Source organism: Magnolia sinica, chromosome 3, assembly GCF_029962835.1.
Source record: "Magnolia sinica isolate HGM2019 chromosome 3, MsV1, whole genome shotgun sequence".
NCBI lineage: Eukaryota > Viridiplantae > Streptophyta > Magnoliopsida > Magnoliales > Magnoliaceae > Magnolia > Magnolia sinica.
In genome coordinates, this window is record NC_080575.1 from 123,418,213 (window position 1) to 123,441,581 (window position 23,369).

At 39.0% G+C, this 23,369-nt stretch overlaps 1 protein-coding gene across 2 annotated transcripts in view; it reads right to left on the minus strand.

The window, feature by feature from the left end:
- Nucleotides 1-3,591: 3,591 nt before the first annotated feature.
- LOC131241106 (uncharacterized) overlaps nt 3,592-23,369 on the minus strand; it is a 28,612-nt gene continuing 8,834 nt past the window's right edge. The window contains exons 2-8 of one of the 2 annotated variants that reach the window (XM_058239772.1): nt 19,505-19,542; nt 13,630-13,707; nt 13,392-13,475; nt 7,448-7,482; nt 5,513-5,598; nt 3,906-3,971; nt 3,592-3,819 (exon numbers count right to left, since the gene is read on the minus strand). In XM_058239772.1, the coding sequence (XP_058095755.1) occupies nt 3,785-3,819; nt 3,906-3,971; nt 5,513-5,598; nt 7,448-7,482; nt 13,392-13,475; nt 13,630-13,707; nt 19,505-19,542 (422 nt within the window). In that variant the 3' untranslated portion in view covers nt 3,592-3,784. The remainder of the gene's footprint in view (nt 3,820-3,905; nt 3,972-5,512; nt 5,599-7,447; nt 7,483-13,391; nt 13,476-13,629; nt 13,708-19,504; nt 19,543-23,369) is intronic. The other variant, XM_058239774.1, reaches the window with a different exon arrangement.

Here is a 23,369-nt window from a genome sequence, read left to right on the forward strand (position 1 = left end):
TTGCCCCGAAAAGAAATCAGGCCAATCCGACCATCAGATGGATCACTCACGGACGTTGAATCTGGACCGTTGGTTAACACTTCTAAACGATCCAAATAGTTCGTACGACTATTTTTTCCTTACTGATGATCGGACATTCATACTATCTAGAGTGTTAGGATCTTGGATACGGAAAGTGGGCCTCGCCTGATGAGCGGCTTGGATCTTGCTCACATTTGACACGTTTCCATGTGTGAGAGGGGAGTGCTAACAAATGCTACTCACTCGAGCAATTGATCAGGTATAATGGATGATTAGTTTAAGTGAGCATAAACTCGCGCTGGGTACTTTCAGGCACGTTTGGAATGTTGGAGTAGGTGGGATTAGGTGGCTTGGAGCTGTCATACATGGTTGAATGTAAATTCCATCTAATGTCACCATACCATGATAAAGATTGAATTAATTCAGGTATCATATCCTGTAATCTCAGGAGTTAATGCAGCGGAATTTCTAAAAGGAAATGCCACATGATTTCTCTGGTGGATTTGAAAGCCAACATCCATGAGCCCATTGATTCATGTGTTTTACTGTACCGTTCTTTAATGTATACTTTACACTTTATAATTGAGTTGCATATACTTATAAGTAGCCAATGCCAGTTGTAAATCTGATTCGTTAGTTATAATTTTATGGTTCATCCAAATGTAAGTTTCATTTAATAAAAAAAATTTGTCAGAAGAAGAATTTAATTCCAAATATAATATTTGTTGGCCAAAATATCATAATATTACTGACATATATTATTCATCTTTTGTAATAATGAAGTCAATTCCACCCAATGCAATTCAATATCATTTAATCACACATATATTCATGAGATCTACCCTGTCCGTCCATCAGGTACAATGATTTAATCTTAACTATTGAACCCAACAACCATGATAAAAAAAAAAAAAGTAGGCCCCACCAGGTACAATGCTTTAATCTTAACTACTGAACCCAGCAACCATGAAGCAGAAAAAGTTGGCATTGGACACTCACCATTAGTTTCGTGTATTACCCACTGTGGTGTTGATATGACATCCAATCCATTCATATGATGTGTCTCACCAGAAAAGAGAATTATTCAAGTATTCTAAAATGTAGTGGTTTTAGGTAGCCCATAGTTTTTTTTCACACACACAGTCACAAGCACATGCACGCCACATGTGGGCACATGATCCCAGGATCTCAGTGTTGAAACAGTCTGTTTACCACTGAACCATGCAGCCGGACCGGGATAGCCCGCCTAAGTGTTGAATCATCCGGATTTTTGGGATCAAGGCCCAGCAAAGGATAAATATGCGATGGATGGCGTGGATTTTATGCACGTAAGTAGTTTTTCTCGCTCTACTAAAAGTCACCCAGGGAGGTACCCAGCGCCAGGAACCCAAGATATCACTCCAAGAGGCCCGAGACATCTACCTTTCACGGAAATGCCACATACGTAACCGAATCTTCCCACACGTACCAACATGGCAGGTACGTGTGAGATCTGGCTTTCTCATTTGGTTAGTCCCACCGTTGTTTGTGCTATGGCCCAAAAATCAAGTGGCTCCCGTCAAAAGTTGCTTCCCACTTGTATGCAATATGTTAGAAAAATAACTTACTTTCCATACTCAACACAATTGCATGAAGAACGGGACAGGTAAGAAAAGTTGACGGACAGTCCACATTGAATGTAAACACGTGGTCCACTTGATGAATGGACCGCCGAGATTTTATGGCCAAACACCCTATGAACCGCCCAGATCTCATATCGACAAGTCGGTTTTAGATTAGGAAGGATTAACTGAACCTTATTACGGACCTTGACTTGTTCAATCACTGCGACTGGCTGTGCTGATTTGGGCAATATAGATGCTCACAGTCACAGCGATCGATTCGCATGCATCGGGTATACATGTTAAAACATCTCAATCGTTCATGTCGTGGCTCTTCTGTCCACAGTGGAGAGAGAACAAACCCAGAAAAGAAAAAGACCAACTGGGCAATCCTAACCATTGACTATGAAGATTTTTGCCTATTAAATAAGGACCACTGGTTGGACTTTTTCCGAATCATCCATTTATCATCCTCGAAAGTCATCCAATGGGGATCGGTCCAACCCATAATGATTTTTGTAGACCACCGACCAATGTGAATCATATCTCCGCACGTGCTGCCGTGGAAAGATAATGAAGCAGCGCCGTATGGTTTCTGATTCCGTATACAACGCTGTAGGTAATGCAAAGAGAATGATGCTGTGGCCTTTAACTGACCAAAAGCAAGACTTGAAAAAATGAACAGCAGCAACAGTTGGTGTGTGGGTCACGGAAAAGCCAAAAAAAAAAGGTTCCATGCCATCAAAGATAGGTATAGCTGTTAGAGGCTGTTTCCTCTGCAAGCCACTGTAGAACAAGCCTATTCTACAAGTCATATATCCGACGGGAAAAGTCAGCTGCCTATTCACCGGCTTCACAGGCTACTGCCTGTGTAGGCCCACCATAGAGTATGGTCCAATCCCTTCATAAGTGAGCCCTACCATGGTAATGGGATGCCCCAAGAATCAGGCCACCAATCATTAGGTAGGCCACTCCATAGAAAACTTAAGACACCACACACAAAAAAGGGCCTTCAGTTTCACATTGTAGCCCACACGATAGTTGCGTACGCCTGGTTTGTGGGTCCTATTTTCATGGTGGGGTAACCCTTCTGAACAGGTGGGACGCCAGATAACCCCTATGCATGAGCTCGTAACTACAACAACAAGCCCATTCTAATAGCTGATATATTAAAGACAGAGAAGGGAAGATAGAACCTCAGGTGCTAACCCAACCTGATACAATCTGGTCAGATGAACCAACAAAGAGGGAACCTCACGTAGTAAAATCAGGTCATGAAGAACCAATTGAAGTAATCAGTTTTTGGCATGACTGTGTGGTATCTGTTATTATCAATTCCATATCTGATACATGGTTCATTGGACCACATAGAGATGGCCCACCACAGCAGCATGCTGTGGGGCCCTCCAGCATCGCCCATGCATTGCGCTACTGTTTGGGCCCAGCACACCCTTCAAAAAATAAAATTAAAAAATCATACCCAGTGGTAACCAAAGGTTGGTACGAGTCTAATGATTCCAACTGAAACCACCCTGATTCCGCCATATGGGCGGATCAGCAACTGCCATTGAAATTTTATTTTAATTTTTGCTTTCCTCGAGTGATTATACAGTGCTTGATCAAGCTCTCGCCCACTTTCTGTTGACGCCAATCATATGGTTGGCCCCACAGTGGATGGAAATACCACCCAGATCTACTTCATCAGATGACCCTGACCATCACGCATGAGCCCCAATAAATAAAAATGATCTTTGTTATTCCCCGTTTTCAATGGGGCATGAACACTAGGGGTGGTTCTCACCCGTACTAGTTCTAGATCAAACAAAACAAAACCCAGGGAACTTCCATCCTTGATCCAGAAGGATAAAAACCATGCATGTGAGTAGGCCTTACTGTGCAGGTTCCACACCTCAAAAATCACATAGATGAATGCATTACCATTTCCAATCTCTAGATCCATACAACAATCTCTGCTCAATGCTAAACTAAAACTTTTCATTCCCTTCCCAAGAGTTAACAGAATAAGTAATAGAAGTAAAAACAAATACAACGCACATCTAAAATAATAATCCGTTTGTAGCTGATGACATGAAATCCATAAAACATATCTTTCTTTTACTACTAAATGAGAGAACATGATGCATTTTCTTTTGCTGTCTGCATCATTTGCGGGCTTCGGCCTTCTTCTGCTCTTTGGCTGAAAGGTTTGGACAGCCATTTTAATCTCGAGACAGAAAAGAAACGAACAAAAAAGAAATCTATGGGTGTTCAGGAACAACTCACCAGCTTTCTCTTCTTCTCGTTTCTTTGCCGCTTCAGCTCTTTGCTGTCGTATCATGGATAGGCGCTCTGCAAGAGCAATAAACCATTCAAATTGGGAATCCAGTGTTAATGAAAGATTGCTGGTCCACGAAGCAGAAGAAAATTAGGAGCTATCCACTGATGTTTGTAGGAGTACCACATGGTAAATCATTAAACCTTGTCTAACAGAAACAAACTTGTCATGGACTGAGGATGAGTTATGACCTTTCAAAGTTCTCAATAGGTTAGCTCCAACTATGAACAAGCCACATGATTACAATAGTCTCACCACTACAACAGACTGAAAATCCAAGCCACATGATTTCAAAGTGTGAATGTTGGGCTCCAAAAGTTAAAGCCCGCGGTATAGTAAATGATGGTGCTGCCAATTACAAGGGAAGGATTCCAATTTGAGAAATGCTAAGCTGATGTGTGAGGATTAGTTGAAGGGGTGTTGTGGCACATCTGCCAATCTGGCATACATTGATGTGATATAGGCCACTTGTTATTAGGTCCCACCATGAACAGGAACTGGCCCCAAAGTCACGCTCATTATGTGGGCCATATGTACCATTGCTCCCTTTTTCTTTTCTTTTGTATAAGAATGTTGTATGTTGGCTTGACACATTGAAATTAAACCAAATGCACCCTAATTGAACACAAATCAAGCGTGAGTTGGTCAATTGAGGCCCATTAAATTGAAATACAACTAGAATGAAGACGATAACGTGAGAGAAAAAAGTGATGTTTCATCCTTTTTACAAAATTTCCCATAACAGTCCATCCCGCTTCATAACAGGGGGAAAAAAGTGATGTTACATGCTTTTTCCCATAACGATCCATTTTGCTTCATTTTGTCGAATCCCACTCCAATTTATTTTTTTTATTTGATCCCCAAAATAGGCCTAGATCTAGTCTAAAATGACTTTCTAAGCTTTGTCTATGGTTAAATTTTTATTTTTTTATTTTAAAAGAAAAGAAAAATAAGAGAAATAAATTGAACCTTTAATGGTCACATTGGCCCACTTCGGGTCCATGTCAGTGCCGATATGCCCCAAAATTTTTGGGGTTGACCCATATCGTGTATCGTATATGGTCGATACGGATACAATGAAGCTGTATCAGTTGATAAGATACCGATATTCAAATCTATGTGTGCTTGAGACTTATGACACGTTAACACTTGGCGGCATGAATGCCATTGCCATGTGCCTACTAGTGCTTCTGCGAAGAGGCACACATATAGTCCATTAGTCCCCTATCCTTCATACGAAAAGACCCTAGCACGCTACCTCATGAAGGTTACTTATAATGAAAGTACATTTTAAGCTCATTTTATGCTGTCTAGTTATTGTACACCATCTTTCCATATGAAACTTCAGGTCATATTACTATATAAAGAGTTAGCAAGGACCTCGCATCTTACTATTCCCTTGGCTTTTCCACATGCAAACAAATCTTTGCTAATAATATATTATCCATTAATAAATTGCCTCAATACAACCATAACATAAATGGAAATAATATATATATATATATATATATATATGTAAGAAAAAGGAAAGGCAATTTAGGTTCCGATGTTTCACCTAGATCTTTTCTTGCTTGTTCTGTTTTTCCTTGTTCCTGCAGTCTCATGTATCTCTCATGAGCTTTTTGTTTCTCTATCTCCTCTCTGTATACGAGTACAGCACAAGAATATCAACTTAAACAGCAATACTCCACTAGAAAAAATACCATACACAAACTAAGTCAAATAATAGGAAAACCAGAATAATGGACAAATAAGAATGATAATGACAAACAAACAATAGGCCACAGCAAGTTGGTAACTTCAATCTCAAAGATATGTAGTAAATCTTACGAAGATCCTGAATCAATGAAGAGGAAATTGCTGTTCCCATTACATTTTTCCAGCAAAAAGTGTGCAGTGTGCATCTATAAAGAAAAATAATTTTCCCTTTAAGACCTTCTGTTTCCCTTCTGTTAACATTTCTCAGGAAAAACGATCTGTATTACTGTGTGTCATATCTCTTACTGTTTCCCTCCCACATTTATTGTTGTTTTTTCTTCCACTTAAAGAGTCACTTTGATAGGGATTTAGCCAGAAAGCATTCGAGAATATGGAATGGTTTTTGTTTCAGAATCTAAGGGAAGACTTCCCAAAGAAGGAATTACTTCCTTGCACAATGTAGGTAGAAGGTTGCATCTGGAAATCAGCAATGGATCTCACAAGAAGATGGACTTCGTTTCTATTCTTTTTTCTTTTTCTTCTGGGAATGTTAAGAAAGGATAAATATACGAAATCGCTCCACACAAGCCCAATGGAATCATGCCAAAGGGTCTAGGTCTTGAATCATATCACAGGAAACAAGAAAAAACTAATGTCTATTCATAAAAATCTCACAATAATCTGTTCATAATCTCCATATTGCATCACATGTATGGCTTCATAGCAATATACAAGTTTGTGTGCAAATTGGCAGAACAGTTCTATATAAAAACCAAAATCGCTATATGGTGTATATAAACCAATAAAACCATTGAAATACAACTGATCCTGTGCGTCCCACAAGTTCAGTCCATTGCATGGGCCATCAATTGGATCTGTGGGTCCCACAATCTGACTAGACCATTGATTTGGTTCATATCTGTCATCAGAACTTGATCTCATCCAGATTTTCAATCAGGTGATTATGGACCCTTACATAAATGCAGTCTGGATGGTTGGATGGTCTGAATATTCCCTTTGGGACAATTGGATAACCACTATATGTAGTTGCCCTTGATGTAGCCAGATATGCACTCTAGACATATAGATGGTCCAGATGTGCAACCTGGGACTCTCAGATAATCATTGTCTGTAGTTGGAACTGTTGGATGTGCCTGACTTGGGCCAGATTTACAATCTGATGGCCTGAACTTCAATTGAACAGTAATGGAAGCACTCATGGTCTCCCATTTGGATGATCAGTTCATGCCCAGCCTGTGAAAATTTAGAAGGCCCAAGTCATAATGGCCTTTAAGATTTGAGCCCAAGCCCCACTCACCAAAATTCATGATGATCTTCATCATAAGCAGCAAAGAGGGATGGCAACAGGAATTGGAACAAGGGAATAATGAGGGAGATGAAAAAGGAGAATGGACAAAAGGGCAGTATCCTGTTAGAAAGTAAAAACACGTTCTTCATCATAAGAAGCAAGGAGGACGAGCTTGAGAGCTGCGGTCCTATAGCAGGAATTTGGAGCAGATAGTGGGGATGCAATCACACAAGTTGAAATAAAATATAGTAACTGTAAGTCTATAACAAAACATATATTTGTTTAAAATTTTACACGTATAAGTACACCACAACACAGCCTTTCCCATGTCATTCATAATATTAAGACAATCCAAAAGTCAATTTCCAATCTTGCACACCCATGTAGTTATATTAGGCCTATTGACCGATCCAATGTGTCCAAAGCAGAACTCATCAATTAAACAGACGCCTAAAAGGTAATTAAAAAAAAAGCAAAGCGCACCTTTCACGCCTTGAGAGCTCAGTGGTCTTCTCAAGCTGCATAATGAGAACAGTAATTATCCACCACAATTCAGGTCAACAGAATATTGGTACAAGTAGGCCTTGATCGAAAGTGATTAGAAACAAGTATTCTCAAACAAGGCAGTATAAAATAACTGGACCATAGCATCTTTGAGCATCTAAAATTTAGTGCAAAAAAAGTACTCTAAAAGTATTAACACTGGGTGAATCCATCCCTGTTTACAATAACAACCTACAACCCCATAAGTATTTAGGCATCAAGCAGAGATTCAACCAGTCTTGGAAGGACTAACTATTTTTGTGGTGAGTTAATGGAGCACCCTTGGATGATTCACTGGTTACTGAATTATTGTTGAAGAAGAAAAGATTAGGTCAATGTATGTTAATGAACATCATGGACAAGATATCATACTTAACTAGTGGATTCGAGGTTTCAATTCATTTCAAGTGTAATGAAATAGACCATTATCTTAATAATGGAGTGATGTAACCATAGAGAGGAAATCAAACTAGAAGCATAATTCCAGAATCCAGCCCAAATCACAACCCAATTGCTGCCCAAATCCTTAGCCTAAAGCTTAAGTCCAACGGCTATCCCATAGCAAACCACAATCTGTCTACTGAGACCCTGTAATCCACCCCAAACAAGTCCATGAACAGCCACCCAGTGCTACACAATTTGTCCCAACATCCAGCCTTAAACTGTCCTAAATCAAACCATAAAGCAGCCCTTTATTTGTGTCCCTAAACTGTCCTTGCACAGTCCCTCTAAAACCCATCTTTTACCAATTCAAGCCCACTAGAAGCTCAGCTTGTTTTAGTCTTAAGGTGGCAAGTGATAGTTGAAGTGATGTAATGAGGACACTGCAAAAATTCATGGAAAAGATAGATTTCATGCTGGGCTGCATGGATCAGCTGGACGGACAGACAACCGTGATGAAGGATGGTGGTAAAAGGGACAACCCCCAATATGTGGATCAACGGAGGACCAAGAGAATGGCCAAGTGTTGAAGGAGATTTGAAGAAGGCTAGTGTCTCCCTCAGGTCGGCGCTCAAGCCAAGGAGGAAGGTATCTATAAATATGATCATGGTCCTCACCCTGGATATCAGCCACCTAGTTATCCTTGGCAAGGACCACGGACACCAATGCCACCTCATTATCATTAATAAGGACACCAAGAACTGCACCGGTTAGAAGGAGTGGGTACAAGTTGAAGGCTCTAAAGGTGAATGCCCAAAAGGATGTGGGTGGAGGTAGTGAGAAAAGACTTGATGACCAATGGTCTAACAGAAGTTATGGCCCTTGATAGAGTGGAATGGTGGAAAAGGATTCATATAATAGACCCCAATTAATTGGTATAAGGCTTAGAAGATGATGGTGGTGGTGATGATGATCCTCTTTATCTTGGGGCAAGATACCATCAAGGTGTAGATGATCCAATGAAACGTGTTAAAGTTGAGATCAAGGACTATGGTAGTAGACTTCAGTCCAGATGCCTTCCGTGATTAATTGTAAGATGACTTCAAGTAGAACATGTGAATTCCAATGCTCCCACAGAAGCTAAGAATGAAGATTGGATGTGGACCAATATCTTCCATACATGGGTGCATATGCAGGGACTGCCAATTTGTCCGAGGCATACCTGACTCATCCTAATTGACTTGGACTTGGTCAAGAATCATAAGGGTTGGACCCACAAGTCACCCCTCCAATTCATGCCTAATTGATCCACCCAACCCACACTAACACAGAAATACAAGGACACAAAAGGATTGATGCTATGCCTACAACCATTGCCATAGTCCAGGATATGCAACTCCCCCAGGGGCACACCCACTGCTAGCTTATCCACCCTCGAGTTAGACATCAATGAACATGAAAGAAAGACCAAGATGGAAGCACAAGTATCTGTTGCTTTCTGGATTAGGTTCGCTATTTCCACGGATAGCGGCCCTCATTAATCCATTTAATCACATTAATCAAGTCCCCCTCAATATGATAGGACCAAGGTTACAATCGGCAACGACCTTGATCCCCTGGAGATGATCAACAGCTTCGGCACAATTTGAATTGTTGGCACCCAATGGTCCTGAAAATTTCAACACGGTTTGACCCTAGTTGAACAGCCCACCAATGCCGGCCAGACTTGGGTTCCCCATCAACCTCATCAAAATTGAGTTTGATGCAACCTGTGGGAGGAGTGTCATCTTTTAAATATTTTTGCCACAACCCTCCACGTAATAACAACTCCTGTTTGGAATTATTTATTTATTTATTAAAGGACCATGGGAAGCCTTTTCATGACTGTCTTGCCTTACCCTATTTCACTATCAGCGAAAGATTTTCTTAGCGATTGCTAGTGTTCGAAGTATCGTTATCACTACAAGTTTCGCTAGCTGGAGATAAGGAAACAATATTGTTATCGGAGATAACTGGAAATGCAGGGAAACACTAGGAAAACGTGGGGAAAACAATGAAGTTTTTCAGTGAAACTTTAGGAGATGCTAAAATACACATATTTACACATTTAGGAATTAAAAAAAATAAAATAAAATAAATGCAAAAAGAATGCATGCATAATAAGTTCTCATTTAATAAGGCCTAAAAGTATGTGTTATCGTAAGAAATCAGTCCAATAGTAACATAACAATCACTTAAATCTCACTAGACTAATTAATAGGTAAACAAACATGCATAATGCATTCATACATTATACATTCATGCATAAATAAGCATATAAACACAATACACATGCATGATGATCTAACCATCCAACCATTAATCCATCCTATCAATTAGGGCTGTCAATGGGCCGGGCCGGGCCTGGGGTAGGTCTCAGCCCGGATTTTGAACCGTTTCAGGCTGGGGCTATTCAAAATTCTAATTTTCAGGCCCGAGCCCAGCCCATTGACACCCCTACTATCGATCCATCCCATCCATCCATTTATGCAACCATCCATCCGTCCCATCTATCTACCCAACCATCCCATCCAACCATCCATCCATTCACCAAACTGCCCAACCGTCCCATCTATCCATCCATCCAACCATCACATCCATACATCCCATCCATCCAACTATCCCATCCCTCCATCCATCCATCTCATTCGATCATCCAAACATCCATCCATCCATCCCATCTATCCATCCAAACATCCATTCATCTCATCCATCCAAATAATTTTCGAAAATATTTAACAGATTTTTATTTTGTTTTAATTTGTGTCCACAAATCAGTGGTGTGGATTGTTCAAACAATTTGATTTTGGGACTATGACTTAGTGACAGTAAGTCCCACAACTTAATTGGAGTATTATGAGTTAATATGCATGCCACATGTACAATTTCTGAGTGCCGGTGTACCAAACATCATACACTGCCTGAGTATCATATGAGTAATCATATAACTCATTCATACACTGCCTGAGTATCACATCCAACTTATTCTTGCAAGGAGTTCCTTGACTATTAACCTTTTTGCTTCACTTCGCAAGCCTCTAACATTCCATGACACCATAATCATTTTTTAATGATGGCAAGGCTATACCCTACCCTAGCTGCCCCTTTATCGACCTTTCTCATGTTTTAATTCGTACATTTTTCAATTCCCATACCCCTTTTTGTTTCTTTCTGTTGCTTGTGTCGAAGTTGCCCTCTCTAGCCAGTAACTCTTTTGCTTTGAAAAGGTTGAAGATGTATGAAATTATTTTCTCCTTCAACACATATGCCTAGCAACTTCACCTTGAGCATCCTCTAAACCCACAGAAAGATAGGCTCGAGTATCTCTCTTTCCTGATTGATTGTTGCTCCACCCATGGATATTAAGGCTTTGTGCCTCAACCTTGTCCACACTCCTTGGCCACATTAGAAGATGTATATAAAGATCTAACAGTGTCAGCTTGTTCACTACTTAGAACACTGGAACATCTGCGATCCCAGCCTCTCTACTAATCTCGACTCTTGTGAACTCTGGACCATCGGCTGCTTCAAAGGGGAAGGTAGCTAAGACCACGACAATATTATAGGCACTTCATTTGTGGTCTTCCCTGGCAGGATAAACTAGATGCTGTTTTGGTTCACTTGAACTGGGATGGGCATCAATAAGATGGCACCACCCAAACCTGACCCTTGGACATCCCCCTAGAATTGATCAACCATGGCTGGAGATGGACAACCATCAAGAACCATCTCTCCCAAGAATGTTTTTGGGTATAATGGGCTTTGAGGAATGCAAGGCCAGCCTAAATGTAGCTAAAAACTGGTTAGGTGATTGCCCAACAAGGGAGGACGGATGTCACCCAACACAGCAAAATGAGAGCCCATGAGAGAGGACGGATATCTTACACACTTGGTGAATTACTCACCGGGATCACATTTCATCAATTTTGCATGGTGTGGATTGTACCAATGAGAGCCCATGAGAGAAGATTCGCTACGGGAAGAGAGATAAGACCATTTCTACAATTCAGAAGCATATCAAAAGATAGTGACATGATTGCACAAATCGAGAAAGAGGTAAGTGTGCCAATCAAGGTGCAAAAGTAGGACATGAGATGCAACCACCATAAAAAGATGAAGGAGAATCACCAAGAGACTAACAATTGCCAGGAACCAAGAGGAAGGGGAGAACAATCAAACAGAAATCGCGCCAAGCCAACAGGGGGCGCTTCATCACCAACTACCACCAAAGCCAATTCCAAACTACGAGAACCAATACAACACAGCCAGTCATCCAATGGGAGAGCACAAATGGTCCTAATCAATAGAGATCAGCAGCATCCAAGATCTGACCATCTACACTGAAGAACTAGAGCATCCAACAATCCAACTTTAAGATATGTACAACCATGTAAAGTTCAGATTGAGTGGATGAAAGATCAGGACCTTTTCAATGGTCTTGGTTGGTGCGTTGAACCAGATTAAGGGCACCGACGACCTATGGAGCTCACGAAGTCAATCAGATTACTAAAAATAAACATATGTTGGACTGTAGGGTACAAAGGTATATCAGGTCTGCATCAAAGAAGACCTCAGATCAGCTCTTTAACATAGTGTTGGACTGTAGGGTGCACATGTCCAATCAGTTCTGCATCAAGGAAAACCTTCAGCTGCTCCTTATCTTAGGCAATATTTTGCCCCTCTTGCAACTTATTTTTCCCTTTGCAAAAGTTGTCAATTATCACAAAAGATACAAAAGGTTGCTTATGAACATTTGACCAATTTGGAAGTTTTGATGAATATACTTTGTAAACTAATTGCTATTGTACCACTGTCACAGCTTATCTCTACATGGAGGAGTTGAAAGTTGTATGAAAGTCACATCATGGAACTTTTTTTTTTTTAATGCATTCATGGAACTATTTGAAGATAAAAACTACACAACTTATGCTCCAGCTCCTATTAAGCTACTTTATCACATATCGACATATTGTAGTATATAATAATTAAATCAGTGTGTCATATAGGAACATATAGAGAAATAAGAATTGAAATATGATATCATACTGAATACCATCAATTGGAGAGCATTTTTTGAAGAAACTCTTCCCCATTGGTGATCACATGAAAAAGTTAGCTGTCTTTGAGCAATTATTTTAAGGTGCTTGTGGACTTGGTGTTATTGACATACACTGAAGAAATTTTTGGGGCAAAGAAACTTCCATTCCTTGTGATATAATCAATAGTAGAATATAATACAGATATTATGGGCAGCAATGATCTATTCAGACATTCAACATGAGAGGAATAAAGCCTTCTCTAGAGACATATTCAGCACCAAACACTATTAAATTTAGCCAATGCATTCAGAAAATTCCAGCAGAATCATTAAATGACAAATTTCAAACTATCTAATAAGCTTCCAGATGTCAAAATGCTAAACTTTTCCCGCGGTACAACAATTAGGAGGATATATCCAACTTACATCAACGTCTCTCGCTTTCAAATTCTTTGGTTTTACCAAATTAGGATTTTCAATCTCAATAACACCCTGCGTGCCTTTCTTTTTCTGCCAAACATCAGGCACAGTTACATAAAAGAAAGAAGTGAATACAGATATTGACAGCTAAGTGGTGCAAAATGAAATTGTCAAGTTGTAACATAAGATTCTCAAAGTAAGAAGAGACAAAAAGAAGCAATAATCAGAGGGACATCCCACTGACCTCGGTTTCTTCTTCAGATTCTTCTTCAGACTCTTCTTCGTATTCCTCTTCTTCTTTGTCTTTAGCTTCTTCCTGATGGTATCAAAGTTTTTGCTTAAAACCCAAATGGATAAAACAGAAGTGTAGGCAAGACAATAACGACAAAATGAAAAACTACAACATAATCAAAATGCATGACAGCCCTTTGTTCATGCGAATAATTCATGTAAGCAATTCTCTATACAAACTAGATATATTAAGTTAACAACTAACCAAACAAAAATTAAGTCAAAGAGTCTATTGGAGAAACGAATTTATCAGGAAAAAAAATAAGTCACACATACCTCTTTGCTATTAATGCAAATAAGAATTAATTGCAGTTCCACTAGAAATATAAGTGCATTACAAGGCTAAAGTTCGCCACCTTTGTGTAGAGGTAAAAGCGTAGTTACCTAAATTGTTGGATATGCCCTTCAACTGAGATTCAGGTCAAGCTACCTAAATCGAAGTTTGATTCACCAAAATTCAGTGTTTATCAGCGAATTAGGTCACACCAGTTCAATCCTCAGTCAGTAGTCAGTTTGCTGCTAATAGCGAGTAGATTTACTTTGATCCTATGGCAGAGAACAGTCAATGACATGCACTAAAACATGTTTAATGGTAGCACATGCACTCAAAGTTGGTACATCAGCAGAAAGTTTAATAGCATAGCAGATGATATGGGCTGAACACGCATTTAAAATTTGTTCAGTATCTGTGGCGGATGATATGGCAGCACTCAAAATATCTACTTGGGCAACAACCACAGCATGTGTGCTTAAAAATTGTATACCTTGGTAGAGTATTTGGTCTTGTCTCTGAGTATATTGGCAGGGTTTGCATTCAGATTTATGTGTATACTCAGGCAGAGCGATGGAGAAGAGTGCATGGGTTATATTTCAACCAATCATGATCGAATGGGCTAATCACTTTATGGGTAATTTTGCTAGAAAGAAATTCGAGGATTTTTCAGAACAAAGGCGGGGTCGATTAAAGAAATGGTTGAGCACATTTTTAGATGGTTGATATCCTGGTCAAAAGCCAATGCAACCCTCAGCAAGATTCCATCTTCTGAGTTTGTATCCAATTTCGAGGAGGTTCATCATAGTCAGCTTAAAGTTCAGACGGTTTTAACCAGATGGTCCCCTCCCCCTTCCCGAAGCTTCAAATTTAACTTTGATGGTAGTTCCCTTGGAAATCCAGGTTGGGCTGTCATTGGATTGGTCCGTGATCATTCTGGGTGGGTTTCACATTACTGAAGCTCGGGGCCTATCGGAGTAAGAGGATGGCAAGGCAGTCAATCTCCTCCAAGCAGTCAAGATGATTGTATCTTACATCCTGCAATTGTTGAAGGAGACTCATAATGCTATTGGTTGGGCTTTGTCTGAGAGATATCCGTGGAATCTATCAGACCTGATAGAAGAAGCTCTTGAACTCTCTAGAGGCAAGGAGATTTCCTTTCAGCAGGTTCCTGTTGCATCTGTTTTCCTGCTGTTTTTCTGTCTTTCCCATGGATTGGCCTGTTTGTATTTTGTTGTAGGAGTTTCTAGTTTTCTTTAATAAATCACAGATTACCTTCCAAAAAAAAAAAAAATCATGATCAAAATGGCACATGTGGCACACATTAAAGACAAATTGTCCAAAATTGTGGGACCCACAGTAGATCAGCAACAGTCCAAATGTAAGATTGACCAAACAATCCTAACATCTAGTTAATAGGTTTGTTGAATTTGGACAGTTGACCGTATGAATTAGTTCGAGCTATGCCAAACTTAACTAATATATTGAACTAGACGAATCTGAGCTAAAACTAGGGACAATCGAAAAACAAACTAAATGAACCAACCCCAATGAACTGAAGAATTAAGTATCAAACTGTGAACTATGAATTCAAACATGAATCAGTTGAATTGAGATCCAGGTAACTATGAGTAAACAAGTACGCTGAGAACCAAGAATAGAGGTTTGTGAATTCAAACCTTCATCCTTCAACATTCTATCCTTCTACAAATCAAGGATGTTCTAATCTTATTACATTTTGATTTATTTGCAGGTTGCTTGTGGAGATTCTAGGGTCACTTCTTAATTTCGTTTGAAGTTATGGGCACAACTTCAAAGCACACAGGCTCACCAAGAGTCGTGGGCCCATTATCTCTCACCATTTGAAGATGGTTGGTGGAAATCTAGCAGCATTTCAAATTTCAAAATTTTCAGAAGTCTATTTTGAAATGCATGTTAAGATTTCTTCTTTAAAAAAAAAAAAAATAAATGCAAAACTTAAGAAAGGTGGAACAAACAAGAGTTTAGCTGCACAACAGCTAGCTAGCACAAACGGCAACAGCAAAGTATTACGTAAGCATAACAACCTTGCTGGCTGATACAATATGGGCCATATTGGCTATGAGTCACCCTCATATCAACAAATATGGCCTTCTAATACCGAAACTTTTTTGTTTGGGGGGGAAAAATCAAAAAGTAATTGTAAAATATATAAAAAAATGTGAGGATCCCAAATTGCACTCTTTTTCTTTTTTTTTGGGACATGTATTTGATGGTGTAGCAGGTCATTCTTTGGTAACAGTGTTTTCTGTTGAGCATTTTCAAATTCATCTGCTGCCAATCGACCAAATAGACCCTAATCAAATACAAGTCAAGCACAATTCAGTGGATTAGGGCCCATTACATTTAAGTACAACAAAATGAAGATGGAAAAATGAAAATTCGATAGTTTACCCCTACCGATATTTCCCATAATGATCCACTAAACTTCAATTTATCCTATCCTACTCAAATTTCGTGTTTTCATCCTCAAAATAGTCCTACATCTAGTTTAAACATAGTTTATATGCTTCCTTTTATGGTTGAAATGAATAAATAAGTGGAAAAAATGAGAGAAATGAAAATAAAAAAAAGGGCCTTTGTGGTCGTGTATTGGCTTTTAACGGCATATCGGCTCTTTTTTCATAATGGACTGATTTGCCCCATATCACATAACAGCCATAAACCATTTTTAAAGGAACACAGAGATTAACCCTGATGGCACCCACTTGTGCAAGCTGGTCAGCCAAGTATTAGCTACTCTCCACATTTGAGAAATCCACATGGTGCAGAATGAAAATGCATGCTAAGATTCACACCACCAAGTTATTCATGGTGGAAGATATGAGCATGACTATTGGTGAACACTTGGCACACAATCTGTTCCCTCATGATATTGTACTTTTTCCTTCTTTTTTTTTTTTTGCAAGATTTATACTTTTTAAGTTTTAAGCGCTCATCAATGTGAGACCTTGCCATGGACCACAACAGATCATAAAACTTTTGTCATTCTACCATTTAAAAGCCGGCCCCAATTTTCTGGGAGAAAGGCTACGATGATGAGGATGATGATGACGAGGCTACGATGATGAGGATGACGACGACGACGACGTCTATATGCTTCCTCCTGTCAAAACCCGACTTCCAATAGCTAAAACAGTCTCCAAATCAACTATCAAATCAGAAGAATATGTCAACATAAGATTGTCAAGCATCAACCAGTTCCAGATTGCAAACAGAATCACAGCTCTGTTAAATGTTTAGCAGTTCACTTCATGCCAAGGATTTGACTACATCTGGTATAGTTTCCAATGAGAAACATCCAACATATTGATGAAATGAGAACCTAATTCTAGCTCTGATGAATGTTAAACAATTCACTTCACAACAAGGGAAAGACTACATTTGGTATATAGTTTCCAACAAGAAACAAATTGCCTATTACATTTGCTTTGAGATAGACAAAACCAGCATCACCTGCTTCAAGACTAATGGAATTGAAGAAAAACAAGAAGCAGGATAATCTAACAAACAACGAGTATAACTAGGATGATTCTTTCCCAATAAGTATAGATATCTTCACTAAGGAGGGGGTAAAAAAGTAACTTCATGTTGCACTTCAGAACTAGCCAAATGGTTGCATTCAAACTCTTGTAGCTATGACAACCTCAAAGAGAAAGCGTCTGCCATCTAAGATGAGCTGAGTTTAAAACCAATGTTACCTAAAACACAAACCTCCTCACATTTTCCTTACTAGATCGAGTGAACCACATCACAGGTCATTTGCAATCCAGATCACTATTTTTAGTGACCCAAAATTATGGCCCTATATTCTTACTACTGTTTGAGTTAATGCCAAACTTATACTTGTGTTTATTTAGTTATAATATAACACTAAGCATGCAAGGGTTATAATAAAAGCATTCATCATTTCATATATAAATTGCAATATTAGTTCATATACAAAACTATTGGGTTTTGCTAATGTCCCCACCTTCATGGGAATGTTGCAAACCTTTCGATGGCACATGAGGTGACTTATTGTCAATCCAAACCATTCATTCATTCATTCATACAACTAAAAGCAAGCCATGGTACAAAAATAGTGCCAATCGGGTGATCCTAAGCTTCCGATGAATAGCATGAAAATGGACAGTCAAGGTTGACTGGAGAAACAAAAAGGGTCCAATCATCATCTTGAAACATCTACTAGATAGATCCCACTTTGTATTTCTTTTTATTCTGAAGTAACACTTTGATTTGATCATTCTAACCATGTGATTTATGGATTGTAAACAATGGACGGTTGTAACAAATTGGCCTCATTCAAAGGGTTAGATTCATCGGATCAGTGTAATTCTTGCTCCTAGTATGAATTAATGAACAGTTTGGATCGATGATAGGTCACGCCGTGTGCCATTGAAAAGGTTTGGGGATCAATGTTTTAAATAGCGGTAGCGTGATTTGTAGCCCTCAGCCCTCTATAGCGTGTAGCGTAAGCTACACGATACTTTTGTTTTTTAATTTAAAATTAGGACAAATATAATAAATAGTTGAAATAAATAAATAAATAAATAAATATGCCTAAAAGATGATTCATTTTATCAATTATAAGCATGTTCAAACGATTTATTAGTTATCATTTATCAAAATCCAATTCACATATATAAGCCAAATCAAATAATTATCACATCAACAACTTTCTATGCAAACCACTTTAACTAATAATGTCTTATTGAAGCCACAAGTCACAATTATGAAAAGAAATAAAAATATCATAGGTTAAAAGTATCAAGTACAATATAAGTGTCACATTCCTCAACATTAAATACAAAAAAAACATGAAAAAAATAATTAAAAAATACAATAGTAAAAAAAATACATTGTAGTTTACGCTACGCACTACGTAGTTGTAGTGTACACGACGACCCCTGTAGCGTATTTACACTATTTAGGACACTAAGTAGCGCTACAGCCAGGCTACGCTACGGGCGCTATTTGAAACATTGTTGGGGATGTTAACAAAACCTAAAACTATGTTGCATACACAATGTATGTATTGGAGTGATAAACCTGTTCCTAACCCTAGCATACCATGTATTGAAGTGGCACAGCACACACCCATTCTTGTATCACATACTAAAGCAATCCAGTTCAAGTGTTCAACATTGGCAGTCATGTGATTCTAGATGAAACTAAAATTTTCTTTTTTCTTTTTATTTCTTTTTTGAACGCTGATGAAACTAGCTTTCATCAACATTGATGATGTGGCCAAACATAGAAGCTTCAAAAAAATTCAAATGCACTCAAAAATAGAAAATAAGAGAAGTCAAAATTGTTTTTGGTGCAGCAACTACATCACTATACCATCCCACTTATGGTACAGAGTGATCCAAATTTGCCAGCAGAACGGTCTTTGATGCTAATAGAACATACTCAGTAACTGGGAACATTTATACCCCATCTAACCAACCAATTGAGAAAATAGAAGTCGAAAAAAATAAACTGACATTCTGACAAAAAAATCTAAGCAACATACCTGTTTAAAAGTGCGGGGCCGAGTAGAGGTGCCAGCAACTGCAGTAGTTCAGAAGCATGAAAAACAAAACAGAGAGTCAGGTTAAATTTAAAACAGCTATAATAGAAGAAAGTGCTGAGGAATAAGAAATGTAACAGCTATAGTAGAAGAGAGTGTTGAGGAATAAGAATTGTAACATCAACTAAAAGTTACTTATTAGCAATATGACAAAACAAAGACATGGGATCTCATTGATGCCATGGTACTATGGGTAAATCCTAGCTTTTTCAAAAAGCAAAATCTCAACAATCAATTTGACACTAAAAAATCAGCCATTAATACAGAATCTTATGAAAGACCAAACAACCAAGTCCTGTTCCAGGTCAGCAATAACAAACAGAATGCAACAATGCCCAGGCACACAAGTCAAATGCAGCGCCAAACAAAGTTTGGGAATCATGGCCCAGCACCTATAAACAATAAACAAACAAAACCATTTTTTTTAAAAGTCATGATTCTTAAACCTATACAAGTGTGAAAGGCAACACCGAACAAAACTAAGGTGATGAAACGTTTCTGCAGAAACCCTCTCTCGTAATGCCATTGCCAGCAAGACTGCTGCTTTCTTATACACACATGAAAGAAACAGAGCAATAATTTAAAACATCCACCATTCATGGTTGATGTATGAAAGAATGGCCGGCATTAAGCGGTCACCTTAATCCCAAAATAATGCCGCCTCATGGGCTAGTTGCAGCTTATGTGATGGGCCGAGGTGGACTCCACTCAGTCACCTGAATGATATGCCTCGTAACCTATTTTCATAATAAAGAGGCATGCCAAAGTGACTTTTTCTCAAAGGCAGCGATTTTATCAAAGCAGAAAATAGAAACAAAAATTATTAGTAGTGACCCTATTGTCATTCCGTGTAGCGTCCCGATTTCATATAGCTAATTATACACACACACCTAGACATATATATCTACCTCATGAGGAATATATTGAAAACTTAAACATAATGAATCAGTGTAAATGGTAGAAGTAATTAAATTTCGGAGATGAAATTTTGTTCAAGGGGGAGTAGATTATAAAAGCCCGAACTTTTCAATACCCGAGTATTGAAAGTTCTCGAGTGTTACCATGAAATTTAACTTAGTATGTACATATGTACGATACCAATTTATCATATCCTAACCTTAGATATATTCTCTAACCTAAATCTAACCGTTGGGAATAATCTTTAATCATAGATCAAGTCATTCGACTGTTGATTTTTAAAACAAGATCATCATATGTCCAAGTATTTCCACTTATCCATCATAATCAACCATTTAGTCAACCATCCACCACTAGGTAAAGGTATCTGACCATCCACTTTAAGTTTGGACCACCCAATCACATTAAACTAAGTACTTGATCTCTGCATCCGCTCATACACATTAGGGCTGAAAGTTGGGCGGGTTCAACCCGACCGACCCGACATTGGGTTGGGCTCAAGCAGGATGCATCGGGTTCGGTCTCGAGCTTGGGCTATACAAACACCAACCCAATAAAACTTGGGTCGAGCTCGAGTTGAGGTCTCGGGTTGCCTGACCCAACCCGAACCCAATCAATATATAAATAACTTATAAATTATAATTGAGTGCAAATCGTCTGCGTTGAAGGCACAAGAAAATCCAATGCCGTCGGTTTTATTGGTCCACGTCATTTCTAATGACTCAAGCTAACAAGATACGCCAGATTTCTCTCTCTCAAATAGATTGTGTGCTACATAATACAACTTTTAAAGGCGTAGTTTTATATTTTAGCTTGTTTGTTTAGAAAAAGTGAAGTTCTTTACTATAAATAACTACATATATAATTAATAAAACCATAGATACAAAAAAATAAAAATAAAATAAGACGTATTGAAAATATAATAAACTAATGTAATAATGAAAATATTAGCATGTATCAACCCAACCAACCTAATGAACCCAACCAAGCCTGCTTGGATTGGGCTTGGGTTGAGAATTACTAACCCGAGGTTGGGTTAGATTGGGTTAGGGTTGAGGTATAAGAACCTTGGGTTGGGCTAGGGTTGAGCTCCAACCCGACCCAACCCAACCCAACCCACCCGACTTTCGGCCCTAGTACACATATCAAATTGAGATTCTGATCCGTTCATCTTGTTCACCACCTATGAATATGTTTAACCCACCATCAGAACTACAATCTGAGGAACTTACGCATGTAAACGAGTCACTTAAATCTAACAGTATACATGTTCTACACCTTGATCACTAAAAAAAAACCACTTGTGTTCATCCGTTTACAAAACTGACCGTACACCTACCTACCTACATGATCAAAATACCAACCATCAAGTTTCCTTATTTTTAACATGTCATCTGACCGTCCATCATACTTGGATCCACCAAACGGGTCACCCAAATATTGGAATAAACTGTCCAATTTGAAGATCGCAAGGTATACGCCACAACTAACGGTTAATTTTCCCTTTAAAAATATAAGAGCGTTGTCTTAGCTCTTAGAACAGTATAGTCCATTTAAAATGACATTTTGCTCCTTTGTATGCGATCAAGGTCCAAATTGTACCGATGGAAAGAGCACAAAAAATGAAGAATGCCCGCCAAATTTCAAGGCATTCGGACGATGCATTTCGACATAACGGACGTCGGAAGTTGGTCAAGAAATGGATGACAAAATTGTAAATATGTAATATCATTGCATGCCACCGTTGACGCTCAATCGGACCATGTGGCCCACCCGATCAACGGATCTGTTCCATTTTCGAACCAATGTCCTAACAAAGCGTGTAAAACTCGGTAAACGGAACGGATCGTGCCACTACAAACACTATAGTGAACTCTTTAAAAAAAATAAAATCATATTTACATAACTTTCCAGCAAACACACGTCTCATGTCTCCATGAGACGTAAGGAGGGTTTTAATAGTGTGGGTCACCCACACACTTCATGAACGTATGGCCCACCCAGAGCTCAGATCTGCTTCATATTCTGGCTCCTCGGCCAACACGGGCCCATCCTACTGTGTTGTCGAGTATGAGCATGCGCAAATACTCTACATGAAATGTTCACACTCCAAATGCTAAACATTTTTAAGAGGAGAATTTCTAGCTTCTACAGGCCATCCTCCTCTCTCTCTCTCTCTCTCTCTCTCTCTCTCTCTCTCAGTGTTGGAAGACATTTTCTGAACGATTTTCTCCCTCCGCATGCTAGATTTTATAAGTCTTTGGATGCAGCCAGCGAGAGGGAGAGTCCCTATCCAATGCAACAGCGCCTTGCGCTGGTTTGTTTGCACACGGGAATTTGTTGTTTGCCATCACATGTTGATCTCGATTTTAGGTTCTGTTAATTATCTTATTTCTTTAAATGTGTTAGAGAAGATTGCCTGCTTGAGTGGTCATTACATGGATGGATTAGATCCATGGATGGTCAGCATGTAGAGAGGAAGATGGTCCCTGTTTTAATGGTGGATCTTACCCTGGTCCGTTTTTCTTCGTTCTGTTACTCCAGGGCGGTCCGGATCAATCCTTTGATGCATGTTGGGCCACCATCTTAAAGACTCAAATCGATTTATTCGGCGGGTTCCATAAATCCTTGCAGTGGGGTTTCTTTTGGGCGGTTTCACAGTCCGAACCAGGAAACTTTGCTTTTCCAGCGTGCTGGGATTCTCCAGTCTTCCCGAATTTGCTTGTTGGAATCGGATTCTACTCCCTTAGAGTTTGGAGGGTTTAGATTAGTCTTTTTGGATTCCGATCGGAAGTTTTGGCATTCGACTCCTTCACATCTTCCACTTTTATCATCCGTTGTTGCAACGACTGAATTATCATTTTCGGGTACTGTGGAAAGCGACATGTGG